At 45.2% G+C, this 17,500-nt stretch overlaps 1 protein-coding gene across 4 annotated transcripts in view; it reads right to left on the minus strand.

The window, feature by feature from the left end:
• LOC143279824 (lysosomal alpha-mannosidase-like) overlaps window positions 1-17,500 on the minus strand; it is a 263,784-nt gene that overhangs the window by 119,905 nt on the left and 126,379 nt on the right. For all 4 annotated transcript variants that reach the window (XM_076584037.1, XM_076584048.1, XM_076584056.1 and 1 more), the window contains 3 exons: window positions 15,916-16,033; window positions 8,417-8,602; window positions 5,449-5,642 (listed from right to left, as the gene is read on the minus strand). In XM_076584037.1, the coding sequence (XP_076440152.1) occupies window positions 5,449-5,642; window positions 8,417-8,602; window positions 15,916-16,033 (498 nt within the window). The remainder of the gene's footprint in view (window positions 1-5,448; window positions 5,643-8,416; window positions 8,603-15,915; window positions 16,034-17,500) is intronic.

The following is a 17,500-nucleotide window of genomic DNA, read 5'->3' on the forward strand; positions in this document are numbered from 1 at the left end:
GAGAAGGACAGAAACTGAAAACAAACCCAAAAACATCTCCGAGAAACGGACACATAAAAAAGTGACAGAGAATGTTTGTTTTTTTTTACTTTCTGGTTCCCCCATGCCACACCCCCACCCCCCTGAGAAGAGAAACTAGGAGTCAGATAGCAAGTAAGAGCCACCAGACCCATGAAGACTGAAAGCAAAGTGGAGTCATTTACCGCTCCACCATGGGTCTCTAACGTGCTCAGTCGCCCTCCATCACGTCTGTGGACCCCACCAAGACAAGATTCCCTTTGGCACCCCCCCACCGCCCGCCTCCCTTCCCCCTCTCTCTCTCTCTCTCTTTCTGTCTCTCTCTCTCTGCAAAAAGGACTACAAACAGATACTAACTGCGTGGTCAGATAGGATTGAACAAATGTCCTTCCGTAGTCAGTGTTGGAATATTATGTTGCATGGTGCACTGGTAGATGAATGAACTGAGTTATCATGTTTGGGGTTTCATTATTTGCTTTCACCATTTTCATTCGTTTATTATAATTGTTTGTTTTACAATGAAAGCATTTTGACGCATTTACCCATGTCATAAGGACCTCATGGCCAATGACATAAAAGCGCCAAAGCGTCTCTCTCTCTCTCTCTCTCTCTCTCTCTCTCTCATCACCATCATGTCGCCCACCTTTTCTGCCACAAGAAAAGAAACAGACAGCCTACTAACCAGGTCCCGTGGCCAAGTGGTAAGCGTCAAGCACCGTCGAGTGAAGGATCGAACTCCATCAGAGACATAATCGCTGAGCGCCCTCCATCAAATACATAATATAATTGGTGTGTGAACTCCATGACAGACGAAATCGTTGTGCGAATTCCACTAGAGACATTATCGCTGTGGGAACTCCATAAGACATACGATCGTTGTGTAATCTCCATTGGAAATATAATCGTTATGTAAACTCCATTGGAAATATAATCGTTGTGTAAACTACATCAGAGACATAATCGTTGCGGGAACTTCATCTGAATCAGAGACATAATTGTTGTGCTATCTCCATCAAATACCTAATGCTGTGGAAACTCCATGAGATACAACTGTTGTGTGAATTACGTTTGAGACATAATCGTTGTGCATACTCCACTGGAGACATAATCTTTGTGTGAAATTTATAGAGATAATTATCATCGTTGTACGAATTCTGTTTTTTGTTTTTTTCCAAACTACGTGGCCCGCTTCTACCCAGATATGAGTTACTCTATTGGATCGAATGGAAAGTACAGAGACCAGGCAGTTCAAGTGCCGTCTACTTTAAGAATTAGTTGGGTTGTTTTTTTTTTCTAGGATATTCCCTCGACTTTCCTAGTCAGCACCGCTGGTGTCTGTATCTCTCAGGTCTGGTTGGTCCGTGGATAGAATGAATGGAAACAGAGAGTACGGTCAATCACTCAAAAAAAAAAAAAAAAAAAAAAAGACTTCAGCGGGCCTCCTCACCGTCATGACCTATCAACATTGTCATCAAATGAAGAAAAGTGTTTTGAACTGACTCCCTTGGTTTTTCACTCATTCAGATTTATTTGTCCGGACCTACGGTGAGTTTGGTTTTAAAGAGTGTGTGTGTGTGTGCGTGCGTGCGTGTGTGTGTGTGTGTGTGTGTGTTCAGGACATGCGGCGTGAGAGGAACTACCACCGATGTCAGTCAGTAAGAGAGCAAGGAAGATGGAGCAGGAACCTCTCTCTGTCTCCATCTGTCTGTCTGTCTGTGTCTTTCTTTCTGTGCCTCTCTCTGTCTGTTGGTCTCTCTCCCTCTCTGTCTCTCTCTCTCTCTCTCTCCCTCTCCCTCTCGCTAGCCGACTCGTTCGCTCCCCAATTACATCAAAGACTGGCCTGCGACAAAGGAATCGTTGATACATTTTCCGTCGTTAATGAGAAGAGACGTCAAAGACTGCTAGCAGAATGTCTCCGTGTCCAGCACCGATGTGTATCGCGTGTCCTGCTCCCATCCTCTGGAATGCGCCTGGCGCTCTCTCCATCAAAGAGATCCAAATGTCACGACATTCAAAAAGCATTGTTTGCCCCCTCGTCTCTCTGGGTAGATAATGGTTAACTCTCTTCATACGAACGGCGAAAGAGACGACGTTAACAGCGTTTCATCCAATTACCATCATCTATTGCAAGCGGAACGCTCTTATACTGAAGAGGTGAATGTTGACAAAGAATGCCACAGTTCTGACGACGGAAGCTAAAGGTTGGGTCATTCAGACACCCACTGGACATCCGAGGGGTTTGTGTAGAGGAGAAGAGAGGACTGGCCGTACTGAGTGAGTTAACGCTTGCTCTCTGTCTCTCCCTTTCTGTCTCTCTGTCATCGTCACAAGTCCACAAAATCATGTTTCCTCTCTGTCTCTGTGTGTGTGTGTGTGTGTGTGTGTGTGTGTGTGTGTGTGTGTACGCGCGCGCGCGCGCAGCCCCCTACCCCTACCCCCCCCCCCTCCTCTGCCCCCTCTCGTCTGTATCTCGATATAAATATTTTCGTCTTTCACTCTCTCTCTCTGCTGGCTACATACGCACAGTCTCTCTCAATTACTCATCTACTCACATAGACAGAGAGAGAGAGAGAGACATAGACAGAGAGAGAGAGTGAGTGAGTGAGTGGGTGACAGCGAGCGATCGAGCGATCGAGAGAGAGAGAGAAAGAGAGCGACAGACAGACAGACAGACAGACAGACAGAGACAGAGCTAATTTGCTGGTGCAGAGACCGGACAGCAGTGGACAAGTTGCATCAGGTGCATGATGTTACTCTTTGAAACCAGTCTCCGGTCTGTTCAATGTCAACACAGAAAAGGCGGGTTAGACACAGTAGGGTGGCCTGTATGTGTGTTTGTCTTTTCGAGTAATCCAATTTTCAGATCTAAATGAAATGAATGATTCAGAAGAGGTCCAGGAATGGCAAATAAAACTTTTTTGTTTTCTTTACCGTGTCCTTTGAATCGCATGCAATCATAAAAAATTGGTTTGTCTGTTTGTGGTTATTTTTAATAAATAATTATTAGAAATAGCAGTAGTAGTATTTTTTTGTACTTAAAAAATATATATATATTTTTTTTAATTAATTATTTTATTTTATTTTATTTTATTATTTTTACTTTTTTTTCTTTTCATTTTATCATTATTATTATTCTTTTTTCATTATTATGTTTTTTTTAATTATTATTATACTATTATTTATTTATTTATTTTATTTATTTCTCTCTCAAGACCTGACTAAGCGCGTTGGGTTACGCTGGGTCAGGCATCTGCTTGGCAGATGTGGTGTAGCGTATATGGATTTGACCGAACGCAGTGACGCCTCCTTGAGCTACTGATACTTGTACTGGGTTTTTTTTCGATTTTTTTTTTCGTATCTATGAAATAGGTCAATAATAAATGAAATATCACACACACACACACACACACACACACACACACACACTGAAATGCCACCATGAACTTTCATTGACGACAAATCAGAAGAAATTGCGCAAAAGCTGGCATTTCATTTCATAAACATGATCATTAAACCCGACAGACGCCAGCCCCTTCGACAACAACAATCTGGTTCACCGATTCTGCCATTTAAACTGCAAAACAAGATCGTTCATATCACACACACACACACACACACACACACACACACACACACACACACACGATATGTGGAGGTGTTGTCTTTCGTTTAAGTTTTTTGTTGTTGTTTTTTCCTCTCGGGAGTGTTTATTTTCCAAACGCATTGTCATTTTCGTGACAGTGTAGGTGTTGTTGTTGTTTAATTTGTTTGTTTTTCCTAGGAAAGACAAAACTCACACCGATTTTCTTTTTTAATTCCTTTTTTTTTTTTTTTTTTTTTAACTTTTTTATTTCACACTGTTTTTCTTGTTTTTGTTCTTTTTGGGTGTTCCGGGGTGTAAATTTGATCCTTTTTTCGGCGATACTAGCTCGGGTTTCCTGGCAACAGGTGTGTGTGTGTGTGTCTAATGGAAGCATCATTATGAAAGGAACCGTATCCTGTAAGTGGAGAGATGGCCTAGAGGTAACGCGTCCGCCTAGGAAGCGAGAGAATCTGAGCGCGCTGGTTCGAATCACGACTCAGCCGCCGACATTTTCTCCCCCTCCACTAGACCTTGACCTAGACTTAGGCAACAAAAGGGTTGTTCCTGGCAAAATTCTGAAAAAAAATCCACTTTGATAGGAAACAAATAAAACTGAACGCAGGGGAAAAAAAAAGAAAAAAAGAAAGGGGGTGGCGCTGTGGTATAGCGACGAGCTCTCCGTGGGGAGAGCAGCCCGAATATCACACAGAGAAATCTGTTGTGATAAAAAGAAATACAAATACAAATAAACAGCTAGACTTAGCGGAGTCCTGTCGGGCGCAATAGCCGAGTGGTTAAAGCGTTGGACTGTCAATCTGAGGGTCCCGGGTTCGAATCACGGTGACGGCGCCTGGTGGGTAAAGGGTGGAGATTTTTACGATCTCCCAGGTCAACATATGTGCAGACCTGCTAGTGCCTGAACCCCCTTCGTGTGTATATGCAAGCAGAAGATCAAATACGCGCGTTAAAAGATCCTGTAATCCATGTCAGCGTTCGGTGGGTTATGGAAACAAGAACATACCCAGCATGCACACCCCCGAAAAGGGAGTATGGCTGCCTACATGGCGGGGTAAAAACGGTCATACACGTAAAAGCCCACTCGTGTGCATACGAGTGAACGCAGAAGAAGAAGAAGAAGAAGCGGAGTCCTCTCCGTTGGAACCTGTCACTGAAATATTAAACTGGCTCCGAACGTCCTATATTCCTGTGGATCGCACATCACCTGAACAGCTTACAGTCACAATGAACTGAATCCGTCGTTGCCTTCGTTTGTTTCATTTGGTGTGTGTGTGTGTGTGTGTGTGTGTGTGTGTGTGTGTGTGTGTGTGTGTGTGTGTGTGTGTGTGTGTGTGTGCGTACATGCGTGCGTGTGTGTGTGTGTGTGTGTGTGTGTGTGTGCGTGTGTGTGTGTGTGTGTGCGTGTGTGTGTGTGTGTGTGCGTGTGCGTGCGTGCGTGCGTGTGTGTGTGTGTGTGCGTGCGTGTGTGTGTGTGTGTGTGTGTGTGTATCATCATCATTATCATCAGTAGTGGCAGTAGTAGTAGTAGTAGTATTGCGCGCGCTCACACAGGCTCCCCACACCCAACTCTCACACACACTCCTCCCCGTCCCCCACACCCCACGCACCCAACAACCCTCCCCCCCCTCCCCCTTACCTCTTTACGCAACACATTTCAATAACCAACCAAACAACCAACCAACCGACCAGCCAACCAGCCAAACAACCAACCAACCAACCAACCAACCAACCAACCTAGCAACCAACCAACCAACCAACCAACCAGCCAACCAACCAGCCAGCCAACCAGCCAACCAACCAACCACAACGAACAACACACACCCACTCACCCTGGCGAAAATGGCGGCGTGCTCCCGGCTGTGGCCGAACTGGTCGACGTGCCAGGCCACCCTGGACTGGGCGCAGGGCCCCAGGACGCTGTGCAGGAAGTCAAAGCCCAGGGTGTGCTGGTCCACCAGGTCGCTGTAGTAGGTCACCGCCGCGTCGCTCATCACCCACCCTCCCAGCACGATCTCTAGCTGCCCTGGACACAGAAACCGAGGAGAGAGGCGCTATATAGGTATCCATAATTTTTGTTTGTTTGTTTGTTTTTATTTCTTTTTATCACATCAGACTGATTTCTCTGTGTGAAATAAATTCGGGGCTGCTCTCCCCAGGGAGAGCGCGTCGCTACACTACAGCGCCACCCCCACCACCCCCACCTTTTTGACTCACTTGTGTAAACAAACTGAGTCTATGTTTTAACCCGGTGTTCGGTTGTCTGTGTGTGTGTGTGTGTGTGTGTCTGTGTGTGTGTGTCCGTGGTAAACTTTAACATTGACATTTTCTCTGCAAATACTTTGTCAGTTGACACCAAATTTGGCATAAAAATAGGATAAATTCAGTTCTTTCCGGTCATCCTGTTTAAAACAATATTGCACCTCTGGGATGGGCACAAAAAAATTTAAAAAAAGAAGCCTAATTATATGCAAACTGCATTTACTGTTATATTTATATTTGTGGTATCCTCTATACTTGGCACTTTGACCTCTTATTCTGACACAACAACAAGAGGAGTCATTATTATCATTTTTTGTTCAAACAGGAACTTCTTTTGCTAAGCATGGAATTTTTATTTATTTTGCAAACGTTTTGGTGCAGATAGTAAAAAAGGGAAATTACTCTGTAATTAATGCTAGGGGACTTAATTTATCACAAGTGAGTCTTGAAGGCATTGCCTCTCTTGTTTTATTTTGTTTGTATTTCTTTTTATCACAACACACTGATTTCTCTGTGTGAAATTCGGGCTGCTCTCCCCAGGGAAAGCGCGTCGCTGCACTACAGCGCCACCTCCCCCCCTCCCCTTTTTTTTGTTTGTATTTTTTCCCTGCGTGCAGTTTTATTTGTTTTTCCTATCGAAGTGGATTTTTCTACAGAATTTTGCCAGGAACAACCCTTTTGTTGCCGTGGGTTCTTTTACGTGCGCTAAGTGCATGCTACACGCGGGACCTCGGTTTATCGTCTCATCCGAATGACTAGCGTCCAGACCACCACTCTAGGTCTAGTGGAGGGGGAAAAAATATCGGCGGCTGAGCCGTGATTCGAACCAGCGCGCTCAGATTCTCTCGCTTCCTAAGCGGACGCGTTACCTCTGGCCATCACCCCACACAATAAATGAAATAAAAAGATAAATAAATGAATGACACAAAACAAATCAATTAGTTAATAATGAATAGAGAGACAGACAGACAGACAGACTGAGACACAGCGAACGAAAGACACAGAGACACAGAGATAGAACGAGAGAGAGACAGAGAGAAACAGAGAGACAGAGAGAGACAGATACAGAGGGACAGAGAGAGACAGCGAGACAGAGAGAGACTGATACAGAGAGACAGAGAGAGAGACAGAGACAGAGAGAGACAGATACAGTGAGACAGAGAGAGACAGAGACAAATACAGAAACAGAGAGACAGAGAGAGACAGATACAGAGAGACAGAGAGAGACAGATACAGAAAGACAGAGAGGGACAGATACAGAGAGACAGAGAGAGACAGATACAGAGAGACAGAGAGAGACGGATACAGAGAGACAGACAGAGACAGAGAGACAGATACAGAGACAGAGAGACAGAGAGAGAAAGCATTACTGATTGACACGGATACCAGAACAGCACCTGTCCGCGGTCAGAGACTGAGTTCTACGAGCTTTACAAACACAAAGTCATTCACACAACACGCCTGCCCAGCAGAGATCTGACTGCATGAAGGAATGAAGGAATCCCCCCCCCTCTCTCTCTGTGTGTGTGTGTGTGTGTGTGTGTGTGTGTGTGTGTGTGTGTGTGTGTGTGTGTTGGGTGGAGAGAGTGTGTGCATGTGTATGGATATGAATGTATGAATGCGTTCGTTTTATTACTTTTTACGATGTTAATGATGATGGTGGTGATCATTCTTCGTTGTAGTAGCAGTGGACGTAGCAGAGTTAACAAAATTATTAATTTTTTGTCGTTATCGTTAATGTTGCTTTTGTTATTGTTGTCACAAGGACAGATTGGAAGACTGGGCGATGCCTAAAATCTTTATCCTTGAGTAATAAAGTTTTTGAATCTCTCTCTCTCTCTCTCTCTCTCTCTCTCTCTCTCTCTCTCTCTCTTTGCTTTTTGTTGTTGCTTTTTTTTTCCTCCCCTTGTAAGGGTTCCTTTATTTTCAAACTCTTGACAATTCTGACAACAAATGACTTTTTCACATGAAAACGCATTCATATGATTATTATATGAAATCACTGTAATCACTATTATTGTACGGTAGTAAACATACATACACACACGCGCACACAGACACAGACACAGACACAAACAGATACACAGACACAGACACACACACACACACACACACACACAGTTGTTAGTTTTTCATTAGAAATATGTTATATTGTTATGTGTTTTTTTTTCTTCTTTTTCTTTTTTTTTGTTTGTTTTTTGTTCTTTTTAAACAAAACTTAAATCAATCATTTTCTACATGTAACACACACACACACACACACACACACACACACACACACACACACACACACACACACTTTCACTTACTCGCTTGCGTACACAGTAATTCCCCCCCCCTCCCCCTCCCCCTCCTCCCACTCGATTTTTTTCCTACCCTAGTCTAATATCACTTACAGTGAAAAGAGGTTAAACTAAAGAACGAACGAACGGATACACAGCACACAGACACACACAGACACAGACACAGACACACACACACACACACACACACACACACACACACACACACACAGAGACATGTATACATAAAACTCACTCCGCTCTATCAGCTTCTTCACTTGTGCCCGTGTCTTCGCGTCGATCTCGTTCCAGTAGCGGGAGAAGAAGGCCATCTCAATGAAAATGAACCGTCGGTCGGGGTTCTTCAGCAGCTCCGTGACCGTCGTGTTGAGAACGCAACGCACACACTGCTTCCCTTCGATGAACATGTACTCCCCCTGACCTGCAATAATAATAATAATAATAATAATAATGGACATTTGTTGAGCACTTTCCTCCCTTAAAGAGAGCTCAAAGCGCTTTACAAGAAACATCAAACATATACACACACAAGCGCGTGCGCGCAATAACTCACAAAAGAAAGAAGAAGAAAAATAATGATTTTGCGCACAATAATATAAAACAGATTCAGAGACTACGTGTATTACATAATCACACACACACACACGCACACACACACACACACACACACACACACACACACACAACGAAGGAGAGAGAGAGTTTGCATGGCTTATAACTGAAAAGGATATGGATAGGCGTTTTCAAAAAGATGTGTTTTCAGACCAGTTTTGAAAGATTGAAATGAAGGAGAGTGGCGAAGATCGTGAGGTAAACTGTTCCAGACATATGGAGCTGAATAAGAAAAGGAAGAATCACCGAAGGATCGGGTTTTAACACGGGGAGCAAGTGGAAGTCGCCGCCGTGAATCGGAAGATGATCTGAGTTGTCGACGGGGTGTGTATCATTCATCATTATGCCCATCGCTCCTGGTGGAGCATAGGCCATCGACGACCCCTCGCCATCGCCCTTTGGTCCCTTGCTGCTTCAGCTCTGCCTCGGTATCTCGCCTCCAGCTGTTGCGAGGCCGGCCTCTCTTCCTCTTTCCCTGCAGGTTCCAGGTCAGGGCTTGGCGTGTGATGCTGGACGCTGGCTTCCTGAGGGTGTGTCCGATCCAGCCCCACTTCCTCCGCAGTATCTGCTTGGCCACTGGTTCCTGTCCCACTCGCTCCCACAGATCTTCGTTTCGGATCTTCTCCTGCCATCGGATCTTGTAGATGCGCCTCAGACAGGTGTTGAAGAATGTCTGAATCTTCTGCTGCATCGTCTGTGTTGTCCGCCATGTTTCGCATCCGTAGAGCAGAATTGACTTCACATTGGAGTTGAAGATGCGGGGTTTAGTTTCATACTGATTGCTGCAGATGCCCAGATGTTCTTGAGCATGATGAAAGCTGTTCTTGCCTTGCCGAGTCTAGCTGTGACGTCTCGGTCCGTGCCTCCATGTCGGTCAACCACGCTTCCCAAGTAGATGAAAGACTCCACCTGACGGGGTGTGTAGGTTTGAATCAATTCTCTCAGATACTGAGGAGCAGCACCCAAAATGGAGTTGAAGGTGAGAATTGCAACTTTGTACTGAATGCGGGCAGAAATTGGTAACCAGTGGAGAGAACGCGGAAGATGAGTGATATTGTCAGTCTTTTTGGTTCTAAAGATTAATCTTGCTCCTGCGTTTTGAACTTTCTGGAGTTTTTGTATTAAGTATCTATGACAACCAATGAGGAGTGAGTTACAGTAATCTAGTGTGGACAAGACAAGAGAGCACACCAGAGATTGTGTTGCTTGAGTTACTAGAAAGGAGATGTCGGATGGAACTGCAACATTCAAACCCGAGCATCAGTTCATCATCACTCGGACATCGGTCTGTCAGTCAAACAAACAACGACAACAACAAAAGTACATTAACACTAAAACTATTCACTGCATTCTTTCTTGGCCAGTGCCATGGAGCTAGAGGTCTCATACCGGTCTAAAATGACTGAGACATGCAGACAGAGACAGACAGACAGACAGATACACAAACAGACAGAGACAGACAGACAGACACACACACAAACACACACACACACACACACCACACACACACACACGCCCACACAGACACACACACACACACACACACACACACACACACACAAACACACGCAATAGTCTAATTGGGTTGTTGCTTTGATTTTTTTTTTTTTTTTTAATTTTCTTTTCTTTTCTTTTCTTTTACGCCTATATGTTTTAGAGTTGGAATGTCATTCTCTTTGTCAGATTGTTGTTAAGTTAATGTTGTGAATAGTATTTGTTTTTATCCCTTTCCCTTCCATTCTTTCTCCACCCCCCACCCCCCTTTTCTTTTTTTTTTTTTTTCTTCTTTTTTCATGTCTAACATCACTTAATGGGGATAGACATTAAATGAAATTGAACACACACACACACACACACACACACACACACACACAACACACACACACACACACACACACACACACACACACACACACACACACACACACACACACATGATTGTAAGTGAAGTACAACCACTCACAGTTCCAAACCACACAACCAAAATAATCATCCAGCCAGGCAGCCAGCCAGCCAGCCAGCCAGACAGACACGAAGGGGCAATGTGCAAGTAAGTGAAAGCAGAGAGAAGGCATGGGGGAAAAAAAAAGAAAAAAAAAAGAAAAAAAGAAAATTACACTGCGGGTTTTGGCCTTAGTCCCCAAGTCCCCTAAGCAATTACTCGTCCGAACAGACAGACAGGCAGACAGACAGAGCGGAAAAGAGAATCGAAACTTCTCACACTGATCCCCTGTGGAAGTAAGTAAACGCCTGGTCTAGTCTTAACAGACGGATTGAGACACAGAGGCTGACACAGGGGGAGAGAGAGAGAGAGAGGGAGGGAGAGAGATAGATAGAGAGAGAGACAGACAGACAGACAGAAAGACAGAGAGACAGATAGAGAGAGAGAGAGACAGAGAGAGGGAGAGAGAGAGACAGACAGAGAGAGAGAAAGAGGAGGGGAGGGAGAGAGAGACACAGAGACAGAGAGAGTTGTGTGTGTGTGTGTGTGTGTGTGTGTGTGTGTGTGTGTGTGTGTGTTTGTGAAAGGGGAGGGAGGGAGAGAGACAGACACAGAGAGAGAGTTGTGTGTGAGAGAGAGAGAGAGAAAGAGAGAGAGAGGCAGAGACACAGAGACAGAGACGGATACAGAGACATACAGACAGAGAGAGAGAGTTGTGTGTGTGAGAGAGAGTGAGAGAAAGGGGGGGGGGATGAGGGAGAAGGGGAAGGGGGGGGGGGGGTAGTTGTGATGCAAAGGCTGCAAACCCATACACAAAAGGTTTACCTTACCCAAGAGTGAGGGGGGTGGGAGAAGAGGGCCGGGGCCACTACATAAACATTGGAGACAGACAGACAGGGGCAGAGACCTAGACAGAGAGAAGATGAACAGAGACAGACAGACACAGACAGACAGACAGGGACAGAGACCTAGACAGAGAGAAAATGAACAAAGACAGACAGACAGACAGACAGGGATAGAGACCTAGACAGAGAGAAGATGAACAGAGACAGACAGACAGAGACAGACAGACATACAGAGACAGACAGACAGACAGGGACAGAGACCTAGACAGAGAGAAGATGAACAGAGACAGACAGACAGAGACAGACAGACAGACAGGGATAGAGACCTAGACAGAGAGAAGATGAACAGAGACAGAAAGACAGACAGAGACAGACAGACAAACAGGGACAGAGACCTAGACAGAGAGAAGATGAACAGAGACAGACAGACAGACAGACAGGGGCAGAGACCTAGACAGAGAGAAGATGAACAGAGACAGACAGACAGACAGACAGAGACAGACAGACAGACAGGGACAGAGACCTAGACAGAGAGAAGATGAACAGAGACAGACAGACAGACAGAGACAGACAGGGACAGAGACCTAGACAGAGAGAAGATGAACAGAGACAGACAGACAGACAGAGACAGTCAGACAGACAGGGACAGAGACCTAGACAGAGAGAAGATGAACAGAGACAGACAGACAGAGACAGACAGACAGGGATAGAGACCTAGACAGAGAGAAAATGAACAAAGACAGACAGACATACAGACAGGGATAGAGACCTAGACAGAGAGAAGATGAACAGAGACAGACAGACAGACAGACAGAGACAGTCAGACAGACAGGGGCAGAGACCTAGACAGAGAGAAGATGAACAGAGACAGACAGACAGACAGACAGAGACAGACAGACAGACAGGGGCAGAGACCTAGACAGAGAGAAGATGAACAGAGACAGACAGACAGAGACAGACAGACAGGGATAGAGACCTAGACAGAGAGAAGATGAACAGACAGAGAGATACAGACAGACAGGGACAGAGACCTAGACAGAGAGAAGATGAACAGAGACAGACAGACAGAGACAGACAGAGACAGACAGACAGGGGCAGAGACCTAGACAGAGAGAAGATGAACAGAGACAGACAGACAGACAGACAGAGACAGACAGACAGACAGGGACAGAGACCTAGACAGAGAAAAGATGAACAGAGACAGACAGACAGAGACAGACAGACAGACAGAGACCTAGACAGAGAGAAGATGAACAGAGACAGACAGACAGACAGACAGACAGACAGGGACAGAGACCTAGACAGAGAGAAGATGAACAGAGACAGACAGACAGACAGGGACAGAGACCTAGACAGAGAGAAGATGAACAGAGACAGACAGACAGACAGGGACAGAGACCTAGACAGAGAGAAGATGAACAGAGACAGACAGACAGAGACAGACAGACAGACAGACAGGGACAAGAGACCTAGACAGAGAGAAGATGAACAGAGACAGACAGACAGACAGGGACAGACAGACAGACAGGGACATAGACCTAGACAGAGAGAAGATGAACAGAGACAGACAGACAGACAGAGACAGACAGACAGACAGGGACAGAGACATAGAGAGAAGATGAACAGAGACAGACAGACAGAGACAGACAGACAGACAGACAGGGACAGAGACCTAGACAGAGAGAAGATGAACAGAGACAGACAGACAGACAGAGACAGACAGACAGACAGGGACAGAGACATAGAGAGAAGATGAACAGAGACAGACAGACAGAGACAGACAGACAGACAGGGACAGAGACCTAGACAGAGAGAAGATGAACAGAGACAGACAGACAGAGACAGAGACCTAGACAGAGAGAAGATGAACAGAGACAGACAGACAGACAGGGACAGAGACCTAGACAGAGAGAAGATGAACAGAGACAGACAGACAGAGACAGACAGACAGACAGACAGGGACAAGAGACCTAGACAGAGAGAAGATGAACAGAGACAGACAGACAGAGACAGACAGACAGACAGACAGGGACAAGAGACCAAGACAGAGAGAAGACGAACAAGAAGACCTTGGGGAAACAAACGGGTCAATGAACTTGTGGGGGTGGTAGTCTCCTGTTTGAAAGTACTGCTAGACAGAACATGTCAACAGACATACACAGTTCACATGAATTGAAGGACTACTTTGGAACTTGCGTGGTTTTCTTCGTGACAACATTAATTAATGAAGAAATGATGCTGAATTTCCGGCCAACAGCAGTGCATGCAGCCATGTCATAAATAGATTTGTATTTGCATTTGTATTTCTTTTTATCACAACAGATTTATCTGTGTGAAATTCGGGCTGCTCTCCCCAGGGAGAGCGCGTCGCTACACTACAACGCTACCCTTTTTTTTTTTGTATTTATTCCTGCGTGCGGTTTTACTTGTTTTTCCTATCGAAGTGGATTTTTCTACGGAGTTTTGCCAGGAACAACCCTTTTGTTGCCGTGGGTTTTTTTCCGTGCGCTCAGCGCATGCTGCACACGGGACCACGGTTTATCGTCTCATCCGAATGACTAGCGTCCAGACTACTACACAAGGTCTAGTGGAGGGGGGAAAAATATCGGCGGCTGAGCCGTGATTTGAACCAGCGCGCTCACATTCTCTCGCTTCCTTGGCGGACGCGTTACCTCTAGGCCATCACTCCACATATTTCCGGCCAACAGTGGTGCATGCAGTACGGCCAGTCCTCTCTTCTCCTCTACACAGACCCCTCGGATGTCCAGTGGGTGTCTCAATGACCCAACCTTTAGCTTCCGTTGTCAGAATTGTAAATACGCAACGCTAATGAATAAAGGAGAGGTGCTTTCTTCCATTTGTTGTTGTTTGTTTGTTTTGGGGTGGGTTTTTTTGTGTTTTTTTTCCAATGAAAAACCGCAGCTTTCGTTCGTATACCTCTGGTTCTAACTCGTATTCTCTGATAAAATGTTTTGGTTTTTTTTGTTGTTGTACGTGTTTCTTTTTTTTCTTTTTTCTTTTTTTTTTTACTGAAATATATCAAATTTTCAAACTCATCCTCAAAGCTGTCCAAGCTGTGTATGTGCCTGAAACAGCCCATGGAGTAATGGAGTATTTATCAGCGACAGGCCAGTGGTAGACGATAATAATGCAGTCTGCATAATTTATTTATTTATTCAGACTTCTTGCTATAGCGCATATTCTTGAAGCTCTATGCGCTTCAATCAACTCCCGATTTTTTTAATTTTTTTTTTTGGGGGGGGGGAGAGGGGGGGGACGTGAGGAGGATGGGTGTGTGTGGGGGGGGGGGGGGGGAGGGGGGGGTTAGCATTTTATGAAAATGCACCTATTTGGGGGATGGGTGGAGGGTTACCTGGGGCGCGGCGGCGGGGTACCTTTAGAGAGCACGGGGGTGGATGGATGGATGGATGGTTTATTCATAAGGCCATTGCCCCTCATGAACGGGGTAAACGATGTACAACAATATAGTATCTGAATATGAATAACAATCATAATCTTAATCCTAATGAGTTCAGTCATCATGTGGTCATAACCGATCGCAAATGGAATGCTTTGTATAAATAAATTGAAAACAATTCCTCACACTCCTTTCATTACAAGAAGCCATAAGCAAGCTTTACCGTAGTTGACTTGGAGAGCACGGGGGGGGGGGGGGGGGGGGGGGGGGGGGGGGGGGGGGGGGGGGGGGGGGGGGGGGGGAGGAGACGGTGGAAGGAGCAGGGGAAATCCTCACTCAAAATACCTGTCAGTCTGCACAGGCCAGTAATGCACGAAGTATAGCCCTTCAAATTAGTCGGGGTGTTTTGTTTACTCTTTTCTTCTTCTTTTATTTCTTTCCTACCTGTCTCTGTTTTGTGTGCTTTCGACAGTTCCGACAACTCGTAAAATAGGTCAAACCAAAAATCAAAAGAGGCAAAGCTGGTGGGGAAACCTATGTAAATATTTGTATTTGTATTTGTATTTCTTTTTATCACAACAGATTTCTGTGTGTGAAATTCGGGCTGCTCTCCCCAAGGGAGAGCGCGTCGCTACACTACAGCGCCACCCATTATTTTGTGTCTTTTCCTGCGTGCAGTTTTATTTGTTTTTTCCTATCGAAGTGGATTTTTCTACAGAATTTTGCCAGGAGCAAATATCGGCGGCTGAGCCGTGATTCGAACCAGTGTGCTCAGATTCTCTCGCTTCCTAGGCGGACGTGTTAACCTCTAGGCCATCACTCCACTGTAAAATAAAAGTCACCACCACCACCACTGCTACTACTATTATTCTATCACTACTACTACTACTACTACTACTGCTGCTACTACTACTCACTTGTCCTGGGGTACTCCCCGGTGTAGTACTGGTCAGCGGTTTTCAGCCAGCCGACGTCATCATGACTGTGTGGGATCAGGTGCACGTTCAACATTCCTTCCTTCACTGCGGGGCACTTCTGCACACAGTCAACAAGAAACAATGAATGTTTGTTCCCCACCGAACACAGAATATGGCTCCCTACTTCTTCTTCTGCGTTCACTCGTATGCACACGAGTGGGCTTTTACGTGTATGACCGTTTTTACCCCGCCATGTAGGCAGCCATACTCCGTTTTCGGGGGTGTGCATGCTGGGTATGTCCTTGTGTCCATAACCCACCGAACGCTGACATGGATTACAGGATCTTTAACGTGCGTATTTGATCTTCTGCTTGCATATACACACGAAGGGGGTTCAGGCACTAGCAGGTCTGCACATATGTTGACCTCCACCCTTTACCCACCAGGCGCCGTCACCGTGATTCGAACCCGGGACCCTCAGTTTGACAGTCCAACGCTTTAACCACTCGGCTACTGCGCCCGTCGCTCCCTACTTTACATGGCGGGGAAAAATTGGTCACACATGTAAAAACCCCACTCGTATATATACGTGGGAGATGCAGCCCACGAACGCAGAAGAAGAAGAAGAACAACAACAAAAACAACAACAACAACAAGAACAAGAACTAGAAGAAGAAAAGAAGATGAACAACAAAAACAACAACAACAACGAGAACTAGAAGAAGAAAAGAAGATGAACCACAAAACAACAACAACAACGAGAACTAGAAGAAGAAAAGAAGATGAACATCAACAACAACAAAAACAACGGGAGGGGCAAGAGGTGGTGGTGGAGAAGAAGAAGAACAACAACAACAACAAGAGGAGGAGGGATTGGAGAAGGAGGAGGAGCAGCACAAATAGAAGAAGAAGAACAATAACAAAAGGAGGAGGAGGAGGTGGTGGTGGTGGTGGTGAGGAGGAGGAGGAAGAGGAGGAATAGGAACAGCAGCAGCAGAAGAAGAGGGAAACGAACAACAACAACAACAAAGGGAGGGGCAAGAGGTGGAGAAGAAGAAGGTGGAGAAGAAGAAGAAGAAGGTGGAGAAGAAGAAGAAGAAGAAGAAGGAGAAGAAGAAGAAGAAGGTGGAGAAGAAGAAGAAGAAGAAGAAGAAGAAGGTGGAGAAGAAGAAGAAGAAGAAGAAGAAGAAGAAGAAGAAGAAGGTGGAGAAGAAGAAGAAGAAGAAGAAGAAGAAGAAGAAGAAGAAGAAGAAGAAGAAGGTGGAGAAGAAGAAGAAGAAGAAGAAGAAGAAGGTGGTGAAGAAGAAGAAGAAGGTGGCGAAGAAGAAGAAGAAGAAGAAGAAGAAGAAGAAGAAGAAGAAGAAGAAGAAGAAGAAGAAGAAGAAGAAGAAGGTGGAGAAGAAGAGAAGAAGAAGAAGAAGAAGAAGAAGAAGAAGAAGGTGGAGAAGAAGAAGAAGAAGAAGAAGAAGAAGGTGGAGAAGAAGAAGAAGAAGAAGAAGAAGAAGAAGAAGAAGAAGGTGGAGAAGAAGAAGAAGAAGAAGAAGAAGAAGAAGAAGAAGAAGAAGAAGAAGAAGAAGGTGGAGGA

This window comes from Babylonia areolata, chromosome 1, assembly GCF_041734735.1.
Source record: "Babylonia areolata isolate BAREFJ2019XMU chromosome 1, ASM4173473v1, whole genome shotgun sequence".
Lineage (NCBI taxonomy): Eukaryota > Metazoa > Mollusca > Gastropoda > Neogastropoda > Buccinidae > Babylonia > Babylonia areolata.